We start from the raw sequence: 10947 nt of genomic DNA, 5'->3' as shown, positions 1-10947 counted from the left end.
TGTAACCACTCACCAGTGGGAAGGGGCGGTGGGGTAGCCTAATGGCTAAAGCGTTGGCTCGTCACGCCGAAGACCCGGGTTCGAATCCCCACATGGGTACAATGTGTGAAGCCCATTTCTGGTGTCCCCCGCCGTGATGTTGCTGGAATATTGCTAAAAGCGGCGTAAACCACACTCAGTCAGTCAGTCACCAGTGGGAAATTTATCAATATCTCCCAGACATTTGGGGCCATTTTTGCTCAGAGTTACTTCTCCGATATTTATCGATAATTGATCGATATTTAGTTAACGATTATCGATCATTATGATCTCTATCAATAGTCAGCCCAACTTGCAGTATCGACGGAGGTATACAGAGCGAAATATTGCAGTGTTGGTCTTCTATCAAACATTACAGGTGCTGCGGTTGATAGAGCGTATGCGTGGGTTAGTTAAGTGTTGAGAAGGATATCTACAAAACAACGTAATCTAGGCAAACCTCTTTAATCTGGACACCATCAATACCGACCGGAGTAACAGATATACCTATTAATCCGGTCGGTTTCATTGTAACATTGACATTATTACCAGATCAATTTCAAGGTTGTGTACACGTACATGCGTTTCTGTACCTGTCCGGATTTCGGGGGTTCCGCATTACCGGGGGTTCACTGTTCATACCTGATAGCAATCGGATAAACAAAATCCCGACTAACGAAGTTGGGTATAGACAAATAGTCACTGGGTGTGTTTACAAGTCCTCGTTTAAACACACACAACGTCACACTTAAAAGGATATGCATAAACATAGATTACGGTAATGTGCAAAATCAGGTTCACCCGACCCGGGTGAGAATGAAACCACGCATGTCCAAAGTTCAAGTAGAGCGTACAAGATCTGTATATCTCTGCTCTTTGTGCAAAGCAGCGTGCCTTCAACCAATTTTTACGGCCCAAGTCCGGCTTGAAAAGGTCGCATTTCTTTGGCAATTGTCAAAGGGTTTCTGCCAGGATAAGGTATGAAACAGTCACGTTTAAACATGTGGCATGGGCGATTGGATGGTCTTCTGTTGAAACGAAATCTGGAGTTCGTTCGCCATCGTGAGTCTCGACGCTCGACACAGCGTGTTTTGTCACAATCAGAATTGTCACAGAGACACGAATCCATTGTTTGTTTGCTTGTTTGTAGCTTTGATCACATTATTTCTAATGATACATCTCGCACCCGGCTTAGAAATGACTGTCGTCAAGTCGTCATTATTTGAGCTGGAAAACAGTCTTAATCCGTTTCAGCAAACCAAGTTCCTAATTTTCGCTATTACAATCGTCTTTTTTTTTCCGGGTTATATCCCGAGGCTTGCCAAGTGTTGCCTCGCTTTGAGACGTAAATCTGCGATACTGGAATTCTTGGCGGACCGGAAGCTGCTGTCCGGAAGTGCGGTGTAGTTGAGGGCAGCGAGATGGTGATGGTAAAGAAGCATCGGATGAATAGGATGTTGAGAAGCGCTGGCAGCGGCAGCAGCAGCGGCGGCGGCAGCGGCGGGATGGAGGGGTAGGAAGGGGTAGAATGGTGGGTATGGCAGTCTCTCTATCCCTGGTTCTCGGACTTGAGGAAAGTTCATGAATGGGGCCACCCGACACGGGTCCAGCGGGGTACCTTGGGACTGCATCAGAAGACCAGCTGAAATAAACACAAAGATCTCATTAACACATTAGCAGCAGTAGAATACAAACTAATAATGACAAGTAGCTATAAAACTGATATCCATTTAAACACCCGTTGAACGGCGGGTGGGGATTTTGATTTTGGAGTCCTATCACAGAACGGGTTCGGGATTGGGAGGTTAGAGGTTTAGATCGGAACAAGATGTAACAAAGCGCCTTTGAGCAGCTGAGCTGGATGTCGGCGCTATACAAATGCTAGCATTATAATAACACCTAGTGAGACATATTATTAGATCTAAACATACGTTATATTTAGAATTAAAGTTTCTCAGTAAAGATTCTTGTACTTTTTGGATTTGGTTCCCTCCGGGATTCGAACCCACACTCTCAGAGTGAGGCACCTATTCGCTATAACATTGAGCCACTCAGCCACCGCGGCTTCCACAAAATGGAAGCCTGACAACTGGTAGTATTAGTGTACTCTTCTGACAAGTGTAAATTAGGTGCCTCACGCCGGTAATGTGGGTTCGAATTCCGGACGAAGCTCAATCCAAAAAGTACAAGAATGGTGTACCCCAAAAATGACTAGAATCTGTACTTTACTGAGAAAGTGTAATCCCCAAAATAGCATGTTACATGTGACCATTTTCTAAAGGCATTGTATATTCATCTCTTTAGATGACCAGGCCACCCGTTATGTTTTCAAAGACGGAATGAGCATGGCGCTTTAGCCTCGCACTTACAGAGCATACAGGCGCGAGTGTCTGCTTTCTGAAGTCCGGACTAAATAGTACTATCCTACTGAGATCCCATGCCGCAGTTTGACGTTGAAACCTCTCTATGATGCAGACTACTGATGTTGAAATGTCCTGCCATCTTTATATCTTAATGCTCAATTAGGAAATTGATGTTTCGCTGTTCTACTATAATGGAAATATTTCAACGATGTGTGTGCGCTGCGCGTGAGTGAGTGTGTAGGGGAGTGCGTGCACGTGGCTCTGTGTGTGTGTGTGTGTGTGTGGTGAGTGAGTGAGTGTGTGTGTATGTGTGTGTGCGTGCGTAGTTGGTTGGTTAATAATCTCTCATGACCCAACATCTGCATCAATATACCGTATTTATTTTTAATCCACGCCAAACCCCCACCCCACATACCCACCCCTCAAAACATATTCCCCATCCCTGCCTATACATCATCATCTCTCCCCGACAACCCAGACCCTAATCACCACAGCTTATTCTCCCACCCCTCGTGTTGTGTTAGTCCAGTGTGGAGAGACCCTCCACATAATACCGCTTGGTAGTGTTCCAATAGTTTAATCTCCTTCAGACCACGCCGCGAAGTCTTTCACACAGAACCACGGCAATAAAAGTATAAGCCTCCGCTGATTATTACACTCTGATTCCTCCAAGACGGCAAATAGAGGAAAATTACAGTAAATATTGTCAAATTTACTTCCTTCATTTTACCAGCCCTCACAATTATTGGACATGGGCGGCCATTGTAGTAAAGCCCTAATTGATTCTTGGAGGGGTTTTATTTAGTGATCTATCATAAAACCCCGTGCTATCGTCCTAATTGAAGTGTCGCCAAATGTTTACCGCCCGTGTCGAAGATTATGATAGCTAGTGAGAGTCATCCCCTCGCGCTGGCAATTGTATTCGTCTACCCTAACAACTGATTCCAATCCGACAACTCGACATCCCCTATGTTGAGCTAATTCCTTCAATTGGTCCCCCTCAACGCCTCGGAGCCATACTTCCCAATCGTCAAAAATAAAAATGTACGCTTCGGCTGTAAAGAGGGGAAAGGGGTCAATTTTTGAATGAAAGAAATTTGAAAATGTGACCTGTATCCGATGATCTCTGATGATCAAATATTTAACAAAACTCATTCATCAAGCGACGAGACACGCCGAAGCAAAGATCATCCTCGCGTAGCGGGGAAAATAAACACAGGCTTATTGAAACTGGCGATGTTACTATTTGGCTCATCCAAGAGACACCCAGTAATTGCTTTATTAGATGGATAACACGACATTAAATGATACCATAGAGTACAAATTCAGCTCTCCATGACAGTTTTCTCTTCGAATCTACTGATTAAACGGCGGGGATAAACTAGGACGGGGGCACCGATGTCGCGTGTACAATTAGAGTCGGCAAATTGGAAAATTTCCGACTGGGTCCGGTTGTTTGTTCCGGAAAGATGTGTTGTTATTTATGAGGACGTTCCAAAGAAGCAAACGATCAATGCTCGTACTTTTCTTATCAACCAACTGCCCATGCCCCATTCCTGTATGGGAACGAGGCTGATACCTATGTGACTTAATGGGTGGGTCAGTTTTTACTGACTTTTCACTTCATTACTTATCACAGCGGCCATATCTGTCGGTCGATGATATAAAAGTATGTACTCACAGGAAACGGACACAGAGTAAGTTATAACGATACCGTGCGTCCGTATTTAGACTTCTTCAAAGCTTTGACTGAGCTCAAAGCATTAAGCAAAATCTATTCCCGATTCTATCGTGATGAGCAGGATTTAGTGATAAAAAAGATAAGGATTCTACAAAGGAATAGTTTCGTACTTGTGATTACGTATTCGAGTGCTGATTTCCAGCCAATAAAGTTTTTTAATACTATTTGATATATACACGTAATCATTTAGAGAATTACCTACGTGCCAGCAGAAATTACGTTTGGTTGTCCCGAGTGAATTAATTTTCTGACACGGGTGTTTTTCATTCGGGAGATAAAATCCTAGAGTACTCCTCGCTCGATATTATGTAAGTAGTCAACGTATGGATAAGTATTATTCGTAAATATTAGACAGTTACCCAAACTGATTTACAGTTTTGATATTGGTAACTGTGCTTTAAAGCATCGTCCCTTACTCACACAGTTTAGCTGTTCAGAAATATATCACTAAACATAATTACAAAGGCGAGATATTGTACGATAACGCTGCAGAATTATTAGGACATTTTTGTTTTAGAATGAGTGAGCGAGTAATACTATGGTTTTACACCGCTTTTAGCAATATTCCAACAATATCACGGCGGAGGGACACCAGAAATAGGCTTTACACATTGTACCCATGTGGGGAATCGAACCCGGGTCTTCGGCGTGACGAACGAACGATTTTATAGGCTAGCCCATCGCTCCAAAACCGTTCCAACAAATATTCCAAAACTGATTCTATTGTCATGCTGTTTTAGAATGACTATCGCACAACACTGGAGCGCAAATAGAGGAAGTATAAGACTGATATTCAAATTCCAATTTGATCTTCAAGGAACGGGAAATATAAATAGTGATAGTAGATACTGTAGCTGGTCTTGGTCACTTCAGAATGAGTGAGTTTGGTTCTACGCCGCTTTCAGCAATATTGCATCAATATCAACGCGGGGAACACCAGAAATGGGCTTCACTCATTTTACCATGTGGGGAATCGAACCCGGGTTTTCAGCGTGACGAGCGAACGCTTTAACCATTACCAACACCACAGCCGCAGTACGGCTAGAACGTCATCAACGGCTTATACGTACTTATGGTGAACGACTCAAGTCTTCGGCGTGTCGATTCAGCGCCTTAACCACTTGGTTTGGAAGTAAAAGTGATTGGTTAATCGATTTGTATAGGATCGATATTAGACAACTGCAGTTCGAACTGAGTGAGTGAGTTTAGTTTTACGCCGCTTTTAGCAATATTCAGATAATCACGGCGGGGGACACCAGAAATGGGCTTCACACATTGTACCATGAGGGGAGTTGAACCAAGGTCTTCGGCATAACGAGCCAATGCTTTAACCACGAGGCTTCCCCGCCGCCCCAGTTCGAACTGAATAATAATACCACCTTGGCATTTATGGCGGTTCTTTTCAAGGGCACACATATCTCAAGGGTCGCGCAAAACAATAAATATGCATAAATACTCAGATTGCAATAATGAAATACTGACACTTATATGTCGTGACGTACCTGAAAAATTGCATGACAGTTGATTTTTTATTTATTTCCTAGAAGTAAATCGTTGTTCTAAATATATTTCACTGAAATCAAAATAACAAATTGAATACGCAAAATTGGTTCAACTTAAAACGAAATTTCCATAAACATTTACACAGACATTGGAAAAATGTGTAAATATTGAACACCGAAATAAATGGCGCATACGAAGCAAGGCATTTCCATGGACATAATAACATAAGTAACGAATATAATTACAAGTAAGTCTTTTGAAGCATTGACGAACACTGAAGAACTGCATTCATATACTCATTTCTTGCTGGGTGGCTATTGGTATAGAAATAAACTTTGAAACGTATAAAATTTGTTCAAACGATTTAGCTGTTTCCAAAGTGATTTTTTTTTTCGTTTAAAGAGAATGCCTCTCTTTCACTGAAGAAGGTAATCGTCTTCCTGTACTTGGCGCACATATATTTTAACACCGAATTACTGATTCCATTAATTTGAACTCTTATCTGATTTCGAGTCTCCTTTTTCTGCCTAGAATTTGTTGCAATTCCGAGCCGCCTTCTTATCCTGTAGCCTACCTATCGCGTTTAAAGCTCGAACACTTAACCAAATTAACAATTAACCGTTTTTGTCCCGAACCGTAAAACTATACTTCAATTTGAAACTTCTTTTTTTCGATTTTGCTAACCCGCTGCTACTTGATCAAATAAGCTTCTTCCTTCAATAAACTTTCTCCCAGGAAACTTCTTTACTTAGGAGAGCTGGGCGTTTGCGGACGTCGATAATTTGAACCCGGTTCAGACAGGGGAAAAAACATCTTCGCCACTAAATTAACTGTGTTAACAGAAGCGGTATTTAGTTGCCAAACGGGGTGAACAAAGCGATTCTACGTTTCCATTTCGGTTTCCCCCCAAGCCCTAGGAGGAAGCCTATTGTAACGGGCTCAGTATTGTCCCCCATCGATGCTGTGTCACGTCTTGCGACCCTACTATTGGGAGAAGTAATGGAGTCCTTTTTCCTTGTCCCAAAGCGGGCATTTGAAATGGCGCGGGAAGCATTGCGGATCCGCCAAGAAAATTAAATAAAGATGAACTGTTTTGCGTTAATTTGGGCAATCAACCCACTAGGGACGGAGCGTCACTTCGCAGCGCTTTCAACGATCATCCTCAGCAATAGCTGTGGTACCCTCAATTAGCCGAATATATCACCCAAATTAAATTAATTAAGATAGTATGGTCTCTGAATGCTTAACACAAGGTTAATGGGAGTCTCCAGGCCTTTGACAGTATTTTTCAGCCTAATTTGATTAATTTGTAAAATATTCATTAAAACAGTATCCAATTTGGACGGAGTTTAGACTCTATGGGCGATCTTCGTCTAGGAGAGGGCCGTTGGATTTCCTTGACAAACTTGCCGCTCACGCGCTCGTTCGCTTATCGGCTATCATTTCCCCGTCCAAGACGACAATTGTTTGTGACCCGCAGCGCCAATCTCTTTGATGCCGAAATAAGACCTGAAATTCTCAATTGAGGCTAAGATTCAAATTCGCACCAGTCTTCCAATCCCGACACATTAAATCAACCCAACTAATGTCGCTCCAAATCTGAACTGGGATTTATATTTTAAAAAGTCGTGAATTAAGATTTAATACGAATCGATGAAAAAAATAAGAGAGAGGAGAGATGGAAATAACCTTTGAACATAAAAAGTATATGGTAATTTGGGTTCAATCAAGTAATTATGCGATACAATGTTTTGTAGATAACTCGTGCTTGTTTTTGTAACTAAACTTCAAAAAGTCGATAAAGGTCTTTGAAACGATTAGCAGGATGCACTATTTTGTAAAATCTATTCAAACTTTCAAATTCAAATTATTCTAAAATGCACATATATAAATAAAACAAAACAAAATAATACAAGCGACAGTTTCTGTTTTGATAAATTATATTGCCCATCGTTATTACTTCTTTTGGAATTCTTAGTTTGAATTTGTTCTAAGCAACAACCAATGCTGGTCTTAAAGGGAGACAATGTGGATCGGATGGTTTGTGGGCGTGATTGGGTGTGGTCTTGTTGAGACGTTGTAGAATGTAGCTCATGATATCCGTCACAGGTTTGTGGTCTCGAGTTTGTACAGACCGCTGGAATGTTGATGTATGTGTCGGGAAACAGTAAAGAACTACTGGTCTACATCGTATATTGACAAGATACACCTTGTTGCAAATACATGTAATATTTAGAAGTGTCCATTGAAGTGTAGGTGGTTACAATGTCTGACCATGCTGATCACGTGTAGTCCTGCAGTGACAATGTGGGTGGGTGTCGATGTCAGTCTAGAAGCCATCTCTCTCTCACACAGCCGCTCTCTCTCTCTTTCGCACACACACACACACACACACACACACACACACACACACACATTCTCTCGCACACACACACTCCCTCTCTCGCACTCGCATACACACACACACACTCTCTCTCTCTCTCGCACTCACATACACTCTCCCTCTCTCACACACACACTCTCCCTCTCTCGCACACACACTCTCCCCCTCTCTCTCTCTCACACACACACATTCTCTCTCTCGCACACACACACTCTCTCTCTCGCATCGCACACACGCTCTCTCTCTCGCACTCACATACACTCTCCTCTCTCGCACACACACTCTCCCTCTCTCTCTCTCGCACACACACTCTCCCCCCTCTCTCTCCTCTCGCACACACACTCTCCCTCTCTCTCTCTCCCTCTCTTCTTCTCCTCCCACAGACACTCCCTACCCCTGTCTCAATTGACAGTGTTCAGCCGTATCAATCAATATATCATGTTCCAGTGTATTATAAACCCTCGACTGACCCATATTTTGTTTAACGAACCGTCTAACAGGTCCACATGGAATGCAAATTATCTAGCACTAGCAAGAACCAAGTCATTGGTCAAATTGTGAATATAAAATTCATGAGGAATTAATATAATAAACAGGTCAAATGATTCGCACCTACCACAACGGAATTAACACCACCTGGTGGCAAAAAACTACAAAGGGGAATAATCTATTCATCTCTTGTATCAATTCCCTAAACTGTAAATTTCGCGACTCAATTAGTGTTCTTGATCGAAAATGTCAACAGACATCATCGCATCATCTATCAGGCGTCTGCATCCTAACGGTTCTTCCATGATTTCATTAAAGCCATTGTTGTCTTCCGCGCAGTCTTCAACACATTACCTTATTTGAAAGTCTCGCTTTCCCATTTCAATTACAGCCATTCATTTTTCTTTAACAGTAAAAACTAAAGACTTTCGACTGACGATATCATTGTAACGAGCATAGACACTAATACAGCTGAAGAACTAAGTTTTGCGTTAAAGTAGCAGTTTTTAACTTTGAAATAATTATATTCATCCAATGAGGAAATTTGATTTAGGAATTATCTTACCGTAGAGTAATCTGGAACAGTTTCGGTTTTCAGCAGCATTCTTCAACATTAATTGGAATAGTTTGCATTTGTAACAAGACTACATAGGTGCGCAATAGGCGAAACCAACAATTGGAACTTGACGTTTAACAATTATTACCAAAACGCATCATTGCTCTGATCAGCGAGTTCGAGTCTGGTGCTTAAGTTCTTAAAGTTATTAGTTCAAACTTCAGCAGTTGGAAAGCAAGATTTCATGAGATTTCATGGCATCTTCATAATTAATATTTTGTAACTTGTCGGTCTGTAAAGTCCTAACTATAAAGGTGGTATCAAGTCGTTCTTCGCTGTTGTCGTGGTGTTGAAGATGGAGCATATTTATGGCGGTTTTTCTATCCACAGACCCCGGTCCTGTGGGGTAAAGGACATAGCGTCTGTCCGGAGGAAGAAATCTCGTGGTCGAACCTCGGCCGAGTCGTACCAAAATACATTAAAATATGGTACATGTCGTTATCCTGCCTGACGCTTGGCATTATGGGAAGGGGCAGTGGGGTAGCCTAGTGGTTCACGCCGGAGGCCCGGGTTCGATTCCCCACATGGGTACAATTTGTGAAGCCCATTTCTGGTGTTCCCCGCCGTGATATTGCTGGAATATTGCTAAAAACGGCGTAAAACCTTACTCAGTCAGTCATTGAGGGAATAAAACAGAGATTGGTCCGCTAGGAGTCAGTATGTTGTGTCGCAGTAGGGTTTCAATGTTAACACGCACGAACGGACGGACGCAGACACACAGACACAGACGCGCACGCACGCACGCATTTGTCCCTGTATAGGTGCAAAGATTAACTTGTATTTTAAGTCTCGACTATCCGCTTCCATTAAAAATCAAAGGAAGTATGTGGAAATCAAGTCATCTGATATACCCTGACTTAGCGCTTCCTCCGATGGGCGGTGTCCTGTTTACGACCAGTGCCCGTCTCAAAATACCACAGAACTATTTTGATCAGGCTGTAGAATTTTCAAGTGAATGCAGTATGTTTGCGATGTAAATGTAGTAACCCTTAAACGGGCAATGCCCCAGATGTGTTTGTTTATAGTGACAATGTCTTGTGTTGTGCTAAGATGGACAGTGGGGTTGGAACTATTTGCTGAAGTGTTATAGAACTATAGGCCTGAGCCTATACAGTAGTACAATATCCAAATTGATACACGTTCCCCGAATCAGATTGAAGGAAGATGATTTCATCCATTTTCAACTTTTCGTTTGCTTCATTACAGAAGCAGACGATAATCAGTCATTCTTCATTTGGAACGATTATGTGTCGATACTATATATTTATATCATATCTTTTATATTTTTCACTTAATAGACTGAATAAAATGTATTTCATCCATTCTAAATATGTCGTCTGGTACATGCACAGAAGCAGACGAGAACCCACCTTTCTGCATCTGACTCTCCTGTTTCCGGCATTTGGCACGTCTGTTCTGGAACCATACCTGAAGGGGAAAATGCGCAGATTGACAAGCCATCCCTTGAAACACAATGCTTCACAGTTAATTTAATTTGCCTGTTTTGCTCATCGAGTTATTCCCCCTGATTCAATTACGCGGAGTTTTTCTTTCTCATTTCTTTGTGTACTTAATACTTAAAACTTCTCCAACTTCATTCTGCTTATTAGGTTAAGCCATTTCGCGCCAAATTTCTAACACCTTCTCTCATATCGATATGCAGACGATAAGAGGAGTTTGCGATTTTTTCCCCGCTAAGAACCTTCGCCTCTTTTCAACGCCAGACCGACGTATTAAGCATTGTCTGTCTTTATTTAGACAATTTACGGCTAGTCACAGATTGGTCCTTAGGGCGACACCCCTTCTCGGCACGAGATGTGGTGAATTTGATAAG

The 10947-nt window shown here is 42.1% G+C and overlaps 1 protein-coding gene across 1 annotated transcript in view; it reads right to left on the bottom strand.

Moving 5' to 3' along the window:
• Window positions 1-467: 467 nt before the first annotated feature.
• Window positions 468-10947, bottom strand: part of LOC124257744 (short stature homeobox protein 2-like) — a 48460-nt gene continuing 37980 nt past the window's right edge. The window contains exons 3-4 of the mRNA XM_046691877.1: window positions 10484-10541; window positions 468-1660 (exon numbers count right to left, since the gene is read on the bottom strand). Coding sequence (XP_046547833.1) covers window positions 1323-1660; window positions 10484-10541 — 396 coding nt within the window. The 3' untranslated portion in view covers window positions 468-1322. The remainder of the gene's footprint in view (window positions 1661-10483; window positions 10542-10947) is intronic.

This window comes from Haliotis rubra, unplaced genomic scaffold (genome assembly GCF_003918875.1).
Source record: "Haliotis rubra isolate DU_JTF1 unplaced genomic scaffold, ASM391887v1 Scf670, whole genome shotgun sequence".
Lineage (NCBI taxonomy): Eukaryota > Metazoa > Mollusca > Gastropoda > Lepetellida > Haliotidae > Haliotis > Haliotis rubra.
This window is presented reverse-complemented; position numbering and strand designations above follow the sequence as displayed.